Source organism: Gallus gallus, chromosome 10, assembly GCF_016699485.2.
Source record: "Gallus gallus isolate bGalGal1 chromosome 10, bGalGal1.mat.broiler.GRCg7b, whole genome shotgun sequence".
NCBI classification, from domain to species: domain Eukaryota; kingdom Metazoa; phylum Chordata; class Aves; order Galliformes; family Phasianidae; genus Gallus; species Gallus gallus.
In genome coordinates this window covers 10,341,804-10,359,189 of record NC_052541.1, presented here as the reverse complement: position 1 = coordinate 10,359,189, position 17,386 = coordinate 10,341,804, and the positions used below count along the sequence as shown (strand labels likewise).

The following is a 17,386-nucleotide window of genomic DNA, read 5'->3' as shown; positions in this document are numbered from 1 at the left end:
CACAAGGCAAAAAAGTATGTTTATTCTGTGTAAGCGGTACTTGAACAGGTGTTTAAGTCAATTTATCATAGCTACCTATTCCTTGGGCTAGTTTAGAAATGTTTGTTTGGATGAAGAAAGCGTGCATCTGCAGAAGTAAACATGTTCTGTGCATTTTAGAGCCGAATGAAATTCTTGATGACCCCACTTGCACTAAAGGTTTGAGCAGTTAATGTTTTGTATGTGTTTCCTTTGGGAGCTGAGGTCCCACAGTGATGAGAACAGATCTTCTGCATTACTGACAGCTCTGGAGAAAGGCGAAGGTTCAGCAGGTCCCAGCCACCAGGAGGAAGGCAGGTGATGGTTTCTTCAGGGTGCTCCTTCATGTGTTGTAAGGAAAGGTTCTCCTGTATGCGTTCGTCCTCTCTTGTGGGACAGGTAGAAGATGTTAAGCAGATTGATGAAAGAGGAAGGAGGGGAAAGAAAAATTGTTCTAATCTCTACTACTAAGAGGGATAATGTTTAAATCTAGGTGGTTGCTGTTATATTTTTATCACATCCTAGCTCCATGCAACATGAATGGCCTAAACATAAACGCCTGTGTGAGAATACAGATGTAATTACAATAATCAGTTAAAACCTTGCACGTATTTACTTGTATTTACTGTGTGTCTCCAAAGAATTCTGCTGGTGGAATTTTAATTTTTCCATAAGGAAAATCAACTCCTGAGGCCTGAAGTGAAGCTCCATATTCAAGCAGCACCAATCATTCCCTGGTGAGTAATGTTGCAGGAACAAGGAGATGCTTAGCCTAAGAATCAGCAGGTCCTGGTCAAAAGCACTGCTTGGTCCTCTTCCTGACTTCCATAGGAAAAAAGCAGCAATGAGAGGCTAGCATAGGATGTGGCAACTCCTGAATCTGAACAGCTGTCAGCTTTAGGACTGGGGGATGTACTGTTGTGTAATGTATGTGGTAGCACTTGTTACTCTTGGTTCCACTATGCATAGCCACAAAATATCTTAAAATAAATTGGCCATATGTTTTCACAAAGTGGGTTATACTCTGAAATGACTTATCTGTTTTGTTCAAGAATTCTTCATGTCCTGTTATGCCTTTTTCATTCAGATGGCTCCTTGTTTTAATACTGCATGTGTTATATGGTATCCAGAGTTCTGGTTTTGTTCCAGTGATGTTTGCAGTTCAGCACTATTTTCCTCAAGCTCTGTTTAATATTTTCATCCCCAGAGTGGCACAGTGCAGTGGTACTTTTGTTTTGCTGCTGTATTTGTGTTCTCTGTATTTTCTTGAAGTGATTTATCTTGCAGGTATGTAAATATGTGTCACTCAATTTCATACTAAAATACCAACAGAATAGCTATTTCCAAGATGCATTTTTTCATACTCTATTTAGATGCTAATTAGAATTCATCTCTTATACAGATCTTGCTCATCTTTTATATGGTTAAATGTGCCTCCTGAAAAAACCATCACCTGCTTTCCCTCCCAGTGGCTGGGATCTGCTTCACCATTGCCTTTCTCTAGGGCTGTTAGTAATGCAGAAGAGCTGTTCTCATCACTGATGATGTATTTGTGTGATATTTATAACAGGGGTGATGGATAACTGGATTTGTCTGTAACTCGTGCATATTCTGAGGATACATTCAGTGTTTTATCTCATCTCTACAGTGGCATCTTTGAGCAACATCCGCAGCTATTAATGAAAATGCTTCAGAATAGATCTAGCAATAACAAGATTTGAATCCCACATTCTTTGTTTTCTGTGGTTGTATGTACACATTTGAAACCCTGTCTCCTACCACAGCAAGTTCCTGTGCAGAAGAGTAGTTATGAGTTGAGACTGAGGCTGTGAGAGGTGAAGTAGCTTTTAAAGTCAGTTCAGAAGGTCTCTTAAATTGTAGGATTGAGCTTTAACCACTAAGTTACTTTTCTTTTAAATACTCGATGACTTTACTATGCTTTTATACTTCTTTCATTTGTGATCTGTTCTAGTCTAGTTTATCCCCTTTTCCTTTCTTAAAAAAAAAAAAAACACACATAAAAAATCTGTCATTACATGAGCCTGTTTTATTTGCCTTTGCACTTAGCCTTCTTATTTTTTTTCTTCATCAATTTTAATCTTAACTTCTGTTTCCCTTTGGCTTTGCATGGACTCTTTTTTTTCCCTTCTGCTTGAAGATCATGTTGTTTTAAGAATGTTTTCCCCTCTGTCCTGTTCCACCACTTGGGGGGTATTTATTTGTATAAACTTCTTCACCAGAGTGACAGATACTATTTTTCTTATCTGATTCATGTGTGATATTCATGAATTACTACTATGTAATACCACAGATCTTCTCTACCTTTAGCTTTCTAAAGAAGTCATTCCATTCTTGCCACAGTGCAGTCAGCTATGCTTATGTCAGTCCTAATGGTTGTTTGTCCAACATGTTGTGCGAGAGCTCCAGTGATGGAGGCTGTACAACTACCCAGACAAATCCTTTTCAGTATCTCATTATTCTTAATGCTTGAAGTCTAATTCTCCACTCCCTTTGTGTCTTACCTGAGCTCTTTTTCTGTTCTTAAGGCCATTATTACTTCTGCAATGTACCAAGGATGTGGAATGGGGATTTCTTTTATCTGCATGTTTAAAAAAAAACTATTGTCTCCCCAATTTACTTTCATTTAACTAACACTGCTGCTATTAATCTTTCTTGCATAAGACGTCTTTTAAGATGGATAGGTCTGTTACTGCCTGTTAGTGTAGGAAGAGTCTGAAGGACCACAAATAGTAAATGGGGAAAAAAGTTGGACCCAACAGTACTGGCCCAACCACGCTTGACAGTCTTCAGCCTGGTTCAGCTGTTGGTCAGTTCTGCTGAGTCTCTACTGTGTTTGTAGAACGCCCCATCCGTGATTATGGATGTATTTTAAGATTTGCTATGATTAAATTAATGTTCAGTAGGTGTGATCTGTGGATATGTCACAAAGGAAAACTCTGGCTTGTGTTTCCAGGCTCTCCTTAGCACCTTTGGAATTTCCTATCTCATTACAGCCCTCATCTCTTATTTTACTTTTCAATTGCTAAGTTGGTACTTCCCACTGAAGTTTGGAGATCTACTAACTACCATATAGTGCCTCTTTTCCCATAAAATCTCAAGCTGGGTACACTTCCCAGAAGTATTCAGATACACAGACACATATATATGTTTCAGTCATTCATCCTTAAAATATGCTGTCAAAGCCATTCTTCTACTGTTGGAACTCTGTTCTCATGTTTCCTTTTGTTCTGTGGGAGTTGCTAAGATTTCCCATTGAAATTTATTTTAAATGTTTGTTCTTTTGTGCAGATTCACTGCACAGTCTTGTCTCCCACAGTGTAGATGGGTTACAATGGAGACGATGGTAACCTGGCAGTGATACAGGAGCACATTACTTGCAGCTGCAGTGAGATTTCACCCAGCATTCTGTTGCAGAGCACTTCACACTTCCAAATTAATCATGGTTTTCTCTCTGTTCTCATTGCTTGGGCAAATATTTCAGTGTTGTGTAGACTTGGAGCAGTGATCTATGTGAGAACAAAGATTCTTGTTTTCCTGCCTCTTGTATATGCTTACCTACCAAGCAAGCTTTTTAACACTTGATAAAATAAGTCTGTTTCCATCATGTAATGATACGTTTTTGTAAATCTGAATACGAGTAAAGAAATTCATGTCTGTTGCCAAATGTTCTGGCTGGATGCCATCCCTGGTGTTCTGGCTTCATCCAGATGATGAATGTTCCCTGTCAAGCCTGCAGCCTAGTGAGAGAGGACAATGGTACAGGAGTACTGTAATTATCTAATCAACTTTGCTTTAGAATGTTAAGCAAATGCAATGCTTTAATACTCTGGTTTTACTATGGCTGTTAATTAGCACGTTTAAATGCAATTTATACAGCAAAACTGAATAGAGGAAATATTCACTTTTAAGTTACTTTACTCCCCTCTAGTGGTCTTATACCATATGTACTTTTATATAACGCCTAATCACAATAGATTTAAGGATGATGTTAATAATCTGAAAGAAAAAAAAAAAAGAAAGAAACAACTGTTAACTACTCACTCCTCTGCTCATTATCTCTTCCTGCAGTGAAACCAGACATTTGTCAATGTAACTCCCTAAACTAAACTGTTCTTTTTATGTTGACTCTAGTAAAACCCAGTCTGCACCCACAGCTTTAAAATCAACATGCATTAACAAATCCTAAAGCTGTGTACTGAGCCATTTTTTCCCTATGCCTTCCAACTTGTTTCAAAGGGACTTTAGTTTCAACGTTAGTGACTCAAACTGCAACCAAGGATGTAGAAACGTCAGCAGAAACCAATCACATCTGTATTGCTCTATTTTCATTCTGTGACATATGTCAGTTTTATTGTGCACCTAATGTCATTTGAGCCTCTACAAGCTGTGGGACATGCAGAGGCTGCTGAATGACTGGGATCTGCCTTTTAAGCTTGCCAACTGGCCACTTTGTGGAGGATGAAGCTTCTACTAGCTGGGAAACAGATGAGAACATACAGGATCAGAATGGAAACTGCCACTTGTCAATAATCCCCCTGGCTCTTTGCTCATATTATTGATGTTGTAACCAACAATGCAGAGGTATGTAGCACAGGCTTTGTAAAGCAGCAGTTACATTTCTTGCCATATTTGTTCTTGTGTTCTAGGGTCTGTTTTTAAAGGCTTTGAAATGAGTTGCTTATACAGTAGGCTTGGAGAACATAAGATGCATGACTCCTTTCTCCTTTTTCTGCTCAGAAATTTATTAAGAAATATGTACATTGAGGATTTGCTTTTCAGAAGCCAGCTGCTCTTTTCAAACAACCTGTTTGGAACTTGCTCTTTTTTTCCTAGATTGTCTTGGAGTATTATTTGGAAGAAAAGAAAGGGAAAGAAGAAGGACACAGTCAATAAAGAAAAGGTTGACTACTTACAATTAAAGATCATGTTATCTGTCTAAAAATACATCACAAATCTGTATTTGTCTTCATATTTAGCTATGGGAAAAAAAAAATAGAAGCATTCCCAGCATGAACACATTTTATTACTATTTGAGTGAAACCTTTTGTTTTGAAATCAGTCTTAGTTTGTAAACCTTTACAACTTCAAGAAAGACAAAATCAAAATGAAACAGTTTAGGAGATACAAACTGGGCTTTTCTTTTCTTTTTTTTTTTTTTTTGAATTTTTTTTTTTTAATTTTTCCTCCCAGATTTTTCTTATGTGGAAAACTTAAATATCTCAGTTTCATTCCGAGCTGGAAGGAAACCAAATCTGAAAAGTAAAATCTATCATAAAAATTAACTTTTGTCTTCCTGCTCCGTTCTTGCAAGAGATGCTATGCCTGTCAGTGATGCATGTTATAACAACCAATAGCTGGGGAAACTATTTCCTACATTTCTCAATGTTGTTCCCTTTTAGGTCATTAACAGATAGTTCTAATAAACAGGAACTGAGCCAGTGGATGCTTTGACTCTACTTATCATTTTGTATGTCTGAGCAGTCCCTTTGACCAATTCATCAACCAAGGAGTTTAACTTGTTCTCAACTCTTCTCTTGGACAGCAGAGTCAACAGTCAAGCAAGATCAAAATCAATCACATGTACACGTGTAGGAAGCAGGTAAGATATGTACTGTGACATAAAGTCATCTCTTTAGCTGTAGAAACCACACAGCAGGCAGCTGGTGCAGAAAGGTTTTTTTTTACTCAAATGAGCTAAGAGGCTCTGCCTGAGGATGTGCATAGGCCTGCGCAGAGAAGGATCCACTGCCACTTTGGGTGTCCTATCTGATACTTGGCAATCCTGCAGGGGATGGAGGTGTGTCCCAGCTGTGTCACTCCAACATTGCAATGTGGGCACTTGGGCTTGATAGATCAAAGAAATGTCTCTGCTTCCTTTGATGATGTTGATTTTACTCATCCCTGCAGCTCTCTGCATCAAATCCATGTAGGAGTTCCATAGGCTTGCAACTTCAGGAATGTGTATGCTCCTCCTGCAAGAAGCGAACGGGTCATTTAAGAGCTCTGTGACTTAGCATGTGAGTCTAAGTAGAACTTTGTGTCTCTGTGCTTAGAGGGAAGTGGGATTTTGGTCAGTGTGGATTCAGACTCGAAGACTCCAGGTCTCCAAAGGAGAGACAATCTGCTGTGCCGTAGTAGAAGTATGGAAGAAGAAATGGTTGGATGTATCCCAGTACAAAGCTCATCATCCCTATAACCCTTTCTGTCAGATCACAGAATGGTTGAGTTTGTGAGGGAGCCCTGGAGGTCATCTGGTCCAACCTCTGTTCAAGCAGGACCACCCAGAGTCAGTTTTACAGGGCTTTTAACGTCTCCAAGGGAGGAGGCTCTACAACATATTCATGTAACCTGTTCCAGTGCTCGGTCACCTTCTTAGAATCTCTCTAATAGTTCAAGAAGGTTTCATCTTGGCTAAGAGCCTACTTGTCAGGTGGGCTCTTACCTCACCTCCTGGTGAGGTAAGGCAGGTTCCTATTTATTTTGGGCAGAATTAAATTTAGTAAATTATACCACATTCACAGGATATTTGAGGTTGGAATGGACCTCTGCAAAGCATCCAACTCCCAACAGTTTATGCCTCCTTCCTACAGATTATACCTTTTAGGTCAGCATGCTTTTTCTTCTGAATTAATGCATTGTTGTATTTCCTAGCATCTGCCTGGGCTCAATCCCACCTGCATTCAACACAAACGGAAGCTGTTACTTAGGTTTTCTTCTACTCTGGTCCTTCTGTTAGAGTTAAGAGAGCACAGAAGTAGGCCCAGATATGCCAGAATCCATGTCTTCTATGGAACATTACTTGGTTAAGCATAGAGCTAAACTTTTCATGCTATGAGGTTCGGTCGTCAATGGTAGTCCTTTCTTAAAAATATTTGATTATTGTTTTTCCATTTTCTCTTGCAAGTAGTATTATACTTATCTTTTTTTCACCACAGGGAGATGAAGAGCAACTTGTGAAGCAAACCTATCAAAGGAGTGTGAGTAGCTACCAGAGCTGCTTAGGCTCTTAAATTGCAGCTTATTATACTGCTGCGGCGATGGGCAAAAGCCACTGCTAACAACAAAATCCCCCAAACAAGCAGCGAAATAATGGGAAAAGGCCAATATTTCAAATGCTGAGATTCCCTAGGAAAAGCACGTTTTTCCAGCCTCCCACGGAGAATGATCTTCATCAGCACATATGCATATCAGGGATCCACTGAACTGATATAATAGTGCAGTTATTTTTATAACACATTAAGCTCTGAATTCGTTACTGTTGAACGTGTGTATTAGAGCATGGTATGTATGTGAATTCTGAACACTTGGTTTTTATGAGTTGGAGTAAATTCAACAAGTGTTAATTTATTGTTTCAGACAACGTTGCAAAGATTTCTTTGTATTTTCACCATGCAGGAATCTGAATATTTAGCCAGCAAAACTGCAAGAACTTGTTGCTCTTTCACTATTAGAGACAAAAACTCGGCCACATAAGTAAAAAGCCTCATCTATAAGCCAAATAATGGTGATGACTGCGTGTTTTGAAAAGGAGGAAAGGCATCGTAGCCAACTGTATGAAAGGAATTGTTTCCAGTTTTCCATAATGCATCAGAATCCATGTAATGCTGTTGTCAGGAACTCCATCGCTTTATCTAAGTTTAACTGATGGAATAGTACTCACAACACCGCAGCCAGGGCATGTTCTGAAGTCCACTGAAATAAATGAAGGGGAAAAAAGTGATCTCAGGCTTTGGACTAGGCTTGTATTGCCAAATGAAGCTTCTCCAGTTCACTGCAGTGCAGAGAAACTCTGTTTTCCCAATAGTTTATCATAAAATGCGTCCAGACTGGAGTCTCTGGAAGATTAACTTATCTTGAAAAGGCAGCTTGAATCTCCTTATTTACACCACCCACTGTTTTATCCATCAAATTAGACTTCCTTCCTTTTAGTGACAAACAGGAGTGGGAAAAGTCAGCCTTACCATATATCCATGTATCTATAGATGGATAGATACAGATCCCCATTTTCCCAAGCATCTCCCACCCGTAAGTACTTTTCCTTGGCTCTCCCTTATGGGTGTCAGATGACATTTCCTCTACTTGACCGCGTGCCTGTATGACTTCTGTTCTTGTTTGTCTGAAGTTATGTGGTGTTTTTGTTGGTGTGGGAAGGATTTCACATAGCTAGAAATGATTTTCAACGTTTTTATTTAAAACTGACAATGTCAAAAACCTGTCTCTTTAAAAAAAGAAATGCAGCAGTGCAATCTCTTCTGAACTCCTCTCTGTCCTCCACAGTAATACTGATTTTTCAGAGGACAAACAAAATAAGGTTTAAACGTATTTGTTATTGTTAGAAACTCTTCTACTTACGTTGTAGCCTGAATAATTTATACTAGAAACACAGGTACCATTTATTCACAATTCAGGAGTCCTAAAAAATGAATTTTAAATTATCCATGTATTGTAATCCTCCTTGTAGGGAAGAAAAAGGGAGTTTTAAAAGCATGTAGAGGTTTCCTCCTGCATCCCATCTTGTTCCCAATTAGAGCTGCAGTATTTGGAATCTACTGTGACTTCCTACTCAAATGGTTTCCTTAACTTCATTTGATTCATTGTAAAAATAAGACAGTTTTGACCTAACTGCAATTATTATTTCCTGTGTTTCCTTAAAATGAAATGCAACCTGGTTTATTTGCTTTGTGTGCTTTATAGCTACTTGTTTTAGAACACAATCAGCTTGTTGCAAGCTGAGCCAGTGCATAAATGGGAATGGACCAATAATGAAATGAAATAGTTTTAAAGGTAATAGGAAATTTCATATTGACTTCTGTGGGATGAATATAACCATGAAACAGTACTGCAGCTTGATACAGAGTATATTCAGGAAGTACATGCTAATATAATTGGATTATATTCTATCCAGTGTGGTGTATAAAGAACCTTGCAGCTGACGGGCATTTTGAGACAATGAGGACTGCCTGCTGATGCTTTATGAGCCTGGTGGAACAGCCCCCGCGCTGAGTCTCAGTAAGTAAGTTTTAGCTCTGTAGACAGACAGGATGGAGGAAAAAATGTCCCAGAATGATTTTATGTCCAGTAAGAATTCACAGACTTCAGATGAGTCTCACTGAGTTGACCGGTATCTAGAAAAGCTGAGGAAATGAAGTCAGCCTTTGGAAAGTTACTGAATAAAGGAAAGAGCAGAGCAGAGCTGTACTGAACTTTTCACTGGCTGGAGACTAATCACTATCATACGTGAGTCAGCAGTGTGCCCTTGCAGTGAAGACCTACTGCAGACAGAAGTGTTAGCAGGAACATAACCAGGCAGTGTAGAGAAGTGATTTTTCCCCTCTGTTGGCATTTGGGAGACTACATTGGCAGCAGTGCACCCAGTTCTGGGCACCTCAGTACCAAACAGTAAAAGCACTACCAGCTTAGTGAGCCTTACAGTGGGACACCAGGATGGTTAGGAGATAAAGAAGTGACCTCTGAGGGCAGGTTAAGGAGAATCTCAGTGCAGTTTTCAGAGGAGAAAGAGCTTGACTCTCCTGAGTGGTGAGCAGTGATAAGAAAACAACAGGCAGAAGTTTTAACAATAGAAACTCCTATTAAGCACTGGGAAAAATTCACCACAATGAGAGTTGTCAAACAGTGGAATAGGTTGTCTCAGAGAGGCTGAGGAATTGCCTCAGGGATCTGCTGGGTTAGGCCTGAACGCTCTGCTCATATGTTGGTACCAGATGAGCTCCACAACATAAATTTGTGTTTGATTGCGCACCAAGTCCATATGCAATGTTATCATAGTGTTATTTCTCAAAGGAAGGGCCTCGTATATGACATGTGGTGGGTTCAGAGTCTAATCCCTGGTCTCCTATTACCTATTTTATTATTTCAACTGCATCATGGGGAAACTCCCTATCAACCGAGACATCTCATAGCTAGAGGAACAGTGGGATGGAAAACAGAGGCAGAGACACCCAATCCCTTGCTGACACAATGTCTGAAGGAATGTAGGGCCTGATTCAGCTGTCTTTGTTTGAGTCAGTAGGGAGTTCTGAATAAATGAGATCTACAAGAAGAGGCTAGTTACTGATTTCCACCCACTTGGAATGAAATAATTCTCATAAAAAGTTGTATCCGTTTTGCTCAATGCCTTAGCCTGAAAATTTGCCCAGCAGTTGACATTTCATGCTAAGCCATGAAATTTCTTTCACTTTACTTCTGTGCTTACAGGTGGGATTTAAAGGGTCACCTGGGACGAATGTAAGATTGAGGGAAGTAGTCTTGCAACTGTTACTCTGGCAAAATTCCCATTAAATTTGACAGAGTTATAGCTGACAGAACAAGAATGTATATTTCCTCTGCTTGCACTAAGGCTGTTATATATTTAAATCAAAGAAACAATTGTTATTTTAAAATTTCTAAGTGTAGAATTGAATGCACGTCAGTGTGTGCTGTATTGGGCTGAGATTTTTTTAGAACTGTTTTTTTTTTTTCCTCTGTATATTCAGTTGTGTTTCTATTCAGCACGAGTCTTACAAAACCAGATTGTGCTTCCCCTTCCTGGAAGACAGAATAGGAATTGTAGGTTTTCTTCCAGTTCACTTAGCTTTTCTTCAGGGCACACGAGTAGCTGCTAATGTGATCTCGTATGTCTTCAGTATAAGGAGATGTAGTATAGCTGGGTCGCTCTTATTAGGTGAAGGTTGATTTAAAACATAGTTTCAGAAAGAAAATATCTATGAATGTGGTACTGAAATTTCCTTAAAGCAGTACTGAGGAAAAAAAGGTATCTGAATTAGGGCATTTCTGTTTCCTTGTGATTTCTTTGTCACTGATGCTTAAAAATCCGGGTGCTTTAGCAGAGGAAGGTCACCCATTTCCTTCAGACCTGTGTGGGGACAAGTCCACTCATTCTTTGAATTCTCCAGATTTTGGTGGGGTTATACCAAGATGTGCTTTGCTCTTCTAAATCAGATGAATTGTTTCCTTTACGATGACAATTTCTGTACTAAAACTGTTCCGCACGCATAAATAGGAGAGAGATATACCAAACCTGTATGAAATCAGTATCTTTACGGTCATCTGAGATGCAGCTGAGATAAAAAGCTAGAATTTCTCCAGTGGTGCACAGGCCTCCAATGTCTGCACCACAAGTGCCCTTCTTTCAATTCCTACAGTACTACTGAGATGTTATCCCAGCACCTCACACAGCCTATCAAATTATGGATTTACATTCTGAGGCAGGATTGGATTTACTCCTCCTCCGTTATAAACTAAATTGACAGAGTGAGCCTCTTATTAATTTTGTAAAAATAAAATAAAAGTCTTAAGTGAAACTTGTCCCCCCAGAGCTATCGTTAATGGATTTCACAGCTAATTAGCACAGCTAATCTGACCAAATAGCCAATAGAAAAATGGGTGATAGTTTGTTTTGTTACTTTTTTTTTTTTGATAATTTAGATTTAAAACAGTTGATTGGTCTCAACTTTTGTTTGGATGTAATCACTCACTGTGCTTACAGTGTACCTAAAAAATTTACACACACCAAAATCTTCCCACAGCGTTTGTTTGCATTGGCTTAATCAAGGCTTTCTTTATTAACAAATACGTACAATGGACATACTTATTTTTCCTCATGTGGGTCAGTTTACAGATCTAAAAAACACTGCAAAAAATTCATAGAATTGAAATAAACTCCCAACTCTACCATAGTACTTCCATGCAGTAAGATAGATATATATGTCTATATGTGTGTGTGTATGTGTATGTATATATACATATATATGTATATATATATCTATAATTTTGCAAATGTTCAAACCAATATAAAGGTCTAACGAATATGCAAATTCTCATAAGCATCCTACAGAAGGAGAGGGAGGAATGTTTGCCTGACGTGAGAAGGACCAGCTCACTGCAGGGCAGGAAAGGGGAAGGATGGTGCTTCACAGCCCTGCTGCTGGACACAGAACACTGGCACCAAAAACTTCAGTTCTCCAGTTTTATGGAGATAGAATAGCAGGATGAACAGGTATGTCTGGAAAGATTAGCTCAATCCTAATAATGCCGTCACAGTATAGAATGGAGTATTTCTATCTGTGATGCTGATAAGCATGAGGCAGTGCACTGTGGTATGGCTTGCTATGTATCTTTTATTAGAGGAATGCACCTGATTTGTTTTAAAGGGTGTGTGTGTTTAGGGGATTGGGGGGGAGTTGCTATGTAAATATTTTGGGTCATTGCAGTTGGGTATCAGCTTGGACACAAAGATAGTCTGTCTTCATCCCCTGATATAATTCATTTAACTATGACTATTCTCCCCTGCTTTTTGGCTCCGGTTGTAATCCATACCACCCTCAACCTCCAAGAAATGCTATCAGATCCTCTGGGGTTGTCACTGACAATCATCTGGAAGAACTGACGTTCCGAATAAGCAGTTGATTATGTGTGATGTCAAATCCCTCTAGGCACATAACCATAATGCTATATGCTTTGTTCTCAGCATCTCTCAGTTCTGGATTCGATCCCAGTTAATCTGAACGTTCAGCTTTTTGCCATTAGGGACGGTGATCAACTGGATCATCAGAATTACTGCTTTGTTTTCTTGAATGAAACCTTTGAGTGGATGACAAGTACTTCTGGGGCTGAATAGAAATCCATTTATGTAGGTGTTCTTCAAAGCCCAAAATGTTTGAAAATACTCAAGTGCTATTAGGAATGTGCATGGATAACCCTTATTCATAGCTCTGCTGAGCAGCAGAGAGCAGAAGTTGCTGTAAATCTTTTGCCTGTGACAGTGTATTTTTCTAGTGGTTGGAGAACCCAGGTTGGCACTATCTTAAAGCTGTGAATAATTTAAATACTTCTAGTATGTAAACATATTATTTAAAATGACACATCACCAGTTGATGATGTGCTGCATATTTCACTAGATTAATTAACGGACAGCCCACATATCATGTAACATTACTTCATATAGTGTAATCCATATTTCTGCAACCATGCAAGATACCAAATAATACATCATTAAATGTCCTCGAAGATATGAGAAAATCATCCCCTTAGCCTGGCATATAGGGTGGACATTTTTTTTTAATTCATCTAGAAAATTGAAGCTGTTGCAACAGAGCACGCTGCAAACAAAAGAACATTAGAATAAATAGTAAACCAAAATTCCTGTTACAACTTACACTTGCTTACCAGTAGATTCTATAAACATAACTGCTAAATATCTAACAGCATTTTATTTTTGGCACTGGTGTGGCTTAAAGATACTGACCTCCTATCTTCGTGAAGTAGATGGTCAGATTTTATTGTTCATGCAGGTAAGTGAAGGAAGAGAATTGCATGTCAGTGTTCTGCACCTTCTGGATTTCTTAACTGCAAGGAGAGTTGCTACCACCTGGTCTCTGCTACTGTAAATGAGTTTTACTTTGCCACTCCTAAGGAAATGCAAAATCCTTTGCACAGTGTTATACTGTCACCTCAGTAAGCGTTGGCTTGAAAATATCTGCTCTATGAAATCCTTTTGTGGTAGACTGACATGAAAAACAAGCATGAGAAATCAAATTCCTATTTATCCACATTGATTGTAGCAGGAAAATGAACGTTTCAGATTTATTGAACTCCCTCACATTTCTGTGGTGCAAACTACAAATCAGTAACATTCTGCATGCAAACTCAGTTAATTGCACTGTGTCCTTTTGTACAGGCTACAAAACAGTGGCACAGGGTTTGGGTTGTTACTGTCTCGGGCCTGTTCAGACACACTGAAGAGCTGTGCCCTGAACAGTATTACTTCTTTCTTTTGTCAGTATCTCCTATTATGTCACTGCATGTCTATATTGTACCTGTGTTTTCCTGTTGCCGTGTTAATCAGTGACACCAGAGTGGCCAAAATCAAATGACTGCCCATTACCTCTATGATAAAAATCAGACAAAATGCTTTGAATGTTGTTACAGTGCCAAGCACATGCAGCTACAGCACTTCCTGTAGTAGCTTATGTGCTTCTGTGAATGTTTAGAAGGATATTGCACGTGTGTTATATATATATGTGTGTGTGTGTGTGTATATATATAAAACAAATAGTACTGTAAAAGGAGATTTAAACATCTTATTTGAAATAGCATCATTTTATTTCGTCATTGTACTTAAGCTGCAAACAGCCTTGTACCAGTGAGTCTGACATGGGCCTTCTTTCCCTAAGACATTGTACCAGCAGCACGCAGCACACTCGGCATTACCTTTGGCAGTGGCTTGGCAGCTGTGCTGGTGCTCAGCTATCCCTGCCAAAATACTAGTAAGTGAAGAGCAGCTGAATGCATAAATATCGGTTATTCTCAGTCCACGATGGTTGCTTTTGCTGGTTTTGTCTTTTCTGTATATGTTGGAACAGGGTTGTTCTGGTCTGTATCTACTGTCTGGGGAATCTAACCTGGGACTGAGTTCTGACTATTAACCAACACTGCCCGGACACTTCATTCAGAGTTGCAGTTTCTTACATTCCAGGGTGGCGGTGGGTTTCTTCAGATTTGTGAGCCAGCCTCAGCAGAGCATGCCAGCAACAAAACAAACAGAACCCCAGAAGGACAAACTGCAGGATGTGTTTTCTTTCCTTGATAAGGACGAGGGATGCAGTCGTTCCGGAGCTGTCTGTACAGAATTAGGAGCATATACGGGTGTGCTCTCTCACCCTGAGAAAGCCACAGATCTGTTAGATATTAGGGCCAGGTTATGGCTTGAGTTTTCTTGGTCTTGTAAGTACTGAGCTGAAGTCTGGTGCTCGAGCTGTTGCTGTCCCTGTTCATTGCAGGGGAGCTGGACTGGAGGGCCTTTAAAGGTCCCTTCCAACTCAAACAGTGCCGTGAGTTGGAGAAGAGCTTTTCATTGACATCAGTAAATTACAGCATGGTTAGCAACTCCACCTTAGCATTAGGAGCTGTGTGCGATTTTGAGAGCAGAAAAGCATCTCTTGTGGAATTCTGGAAGTTAATGTACGGAGCTTTCTTGTTACCCCTACCATCCTGCCTGTGTTTTATTTCCAGCGGGCACTCCTTGGTGCAGACTCGTCATTCCCCCGGCCCTGTGCTAACAGTTTGGATTGTATGGGTTGTGTTGATTCTAGCGTGGGCCACATTGAATGTGTTTGTTTTCCACCACTGAAAGTTGATCTATGTCATCCTTGTGTGCGAATTGCCCCTGCCAGGGGTGGAGTGTGCAACTTCCACTTTGAGGAGTTCATCTTTCATTTTGCTAAAAAATAGCTGCTGGAGACCAAGAATCAAGAAATTCAGTGCTATAAGACACACAGTTATTCACAAAAGTACTCACTGTGCCTCTCTTGCCCTTAACTCAGCTTTCCTGTAAACCAGGGTCAGAATTGTGACTGTGATAATGCTAATAAAATCTATCAGAGCCACAAATGAACAAATCCACTGCTTCTACCAGTGGAATAAAGCAAAACTGGATCTATGGCATTAAGATTTTCCACTTAATTCTTGGTTTCTCTCATTTAAATGGGGCCACTTTGATAGTGTACTGACCCACGTGTACCAAACTTGGACTCTTGCTCTTTCAGCTTTTGCCCCAGGGCTTTCAAAGCGGTGGGTCCCTATCTCTGCCATGCTAAGTAAAAGGCAGTATTGTCGGCTATGCGGGATCCTTGAAGGTGAAGCTCCCCTCGCTGCTGTTTTTCCTTATAAGGGAAGTAGAGATGCTATGTTTTACTTTTTGAACGCTGTTAACTGGATGCATAATACTGTACCTTTAGAACTCGTCTGTTTCAGACGGAGCTGCGGCAGTCCCCCGTGTCGCTGTAGGCGTTTACTCTGCAGCTTAACGTAACCGAGCTCTCGCTGCTGCCTCCCCCTCCCGGGACCCGTGGGGTGACCGCAGCGGGCAGCGGCCGAGCCCCGACCCCGGGCAGCACCGCCTGCGGGCCGGGGTCCGTCGGGGCGCAGGTGCCCTCATGCTCGGGGCCGCCGAGCGCCCGACACGGCCGCCTTCCACCCCCGGAGCTCCCGGGGTGGCGGTTCGGGGGTGGGGGGGACATTTTTATTCACCTCTCTCTCGCGAGAAAGCGGTGCGCGGGCGATACTTGAAGAGGAGGGGGGGGGAGAGAGGAGGGGAAAAAGGAGGAGGAGGGAGGGGGCAGCTGGAGCCGCAGCTGGAGTAGCGGTGGGTGCAGCGGCCGCAGCTGGAACAGCAGCGGGAACGGCAGCCGGCGGCGGCGGCTCGAGCGGGTGCGCGCCCCTCACAGCGGGCTCTCCCGGGGCGGGCGGGCTGGGCGAGGGGCTCCGTGCCCGAGGGGCTCCCCGTCCCGGCCGGGCACCCCGCTCCCGGCTCGCCGCGGTGCCGGGCGGGCGCTTCCACCCCGGAGCGGCTCCGAGAGCGACGGAGGCGGTCGCGGGCGGACCGCGGCGGGTGCGGGAGCCCCGCGACCGCCGTCCGTCGAGGGAGGGTGGAGGGAGACCGGCCGCGAGCGGCCCCTCGCCATCCCCCGCGTCCGCCGCCTCGCGCGGGCGGGTAGCGCCGGGCTGGCCGGGGGCCGGCGGGGGCGGGGGGCTCGGGCGGCCGTGCCCGCTCCCCCCCCGACGCCGCTTCGTCCCTTTTCTCCCCACAGCTCGCTTCGGGGGAGCTCGGCGGAGGCGGCGCGGCGGGGACCGGCGGACTTCGGCGGCGGAGAGGAGGAGGAGGCGGCGGCCGCTCGGAGCCCGGGGGCTCGGGGGACGCGATGTGGCGGGGGCGGCTGCTGGGGATCGCCCTGGGAGTTGCCGTGCTGTGGGCGTCCCAGGCGGGCGCCGCCGCCGCCGCCGGGCACTCCGAGGGGGCGAGCGCCAAGGAGCTGCGGGCCAGCCGGGCCAAGAGGAGAGGGCAGGGCGGCGGCGGGCACGACGCGCTCAAAGGGTAGGTGCGGGGTGTCCCGGCGCAGGGAGGGGGCTGCCGGGGCCTGCCGGGGGCGGGGGTGCCCCCGGGCTGTGGGGCCGGCTCGGGCCGGGGGGCGTCGGGCACCGCCCGCAGCATCCCCGGGGAGCGGAGCCCCTCCGCCCTGCCGGCTGCGCGGCGTCCCGGGCCGGAGAGCCGCTGCGGAGCGGGGCCGCTGAGGCGGCTGCCGGGAGGGGCGCGGGCGGCACGCTGCGGGCTCGCGCATTCCTCCCGCGTCCCCCGTCCCGCTTTGCAGGGAGCGGAGCCGCGCGGAGGCCCGCGCGCTCGTCCCCTCGGCCGTCGTCCCCCACCGCCGCCTTCAGGCTTCTGCCCGCGCGTGGCCCCGTTGCTCGGCGGGCTCCGCTTATCTGCTGCTATTCGCGACCTGAGGAGAGGCGGGGAGCGGGGACCGCTCGCGGCAGAGCTGTCTGGTGCCTG

General features: G+C 43.2%; 1 protein-coding gene and 1 long non-coding RNA gene across 2 annotated transcripts in view; both read left to right on the top strand.

Moving 5' to 3' along the window:
- The first annotated feature begins 764 nt into the window (after positions 1 to 764).
- Positions 765 to 16,064, top strand: LOC112533182. The gene is made up of 6 exons (XR_003077063.3): positions 765 to 4,939; positions 5,439 to 5,638; positions 5,947 to 6,056; positions 6,975 to 7,016; positions 8,945 to 9,048; positions 11,884 to 16,064. It is a non-coding gene; the product is annotated as an uncharacterized LOC112533182 (long non-coding RNA).
- A 112-nt stretch (positions 16,065 to 16,176) lies between these two features.
- Positions 16,177 to 17,386, top strand: part of FBN1 (fibrillin 1) — a 146,811-nt gene continuing 145,601 nt past the window's right edge. The window contains exons 1-2 of the mRNA XM_015291934.4: positions 16,177 to 16,266; positions 16,647 to 16,930. Coding sequence (XP_015147420.1) covers positions 16,758 to 16,930 — 173 coding nt within the window. The 5' untranslated portion in view covers positions 16,177 to 16,266; positions 16,647 to 16,757. The remainder of the gene's footprint in view (positions 16,267 to 16,646; positions 16,931 to 17,386) is intronic.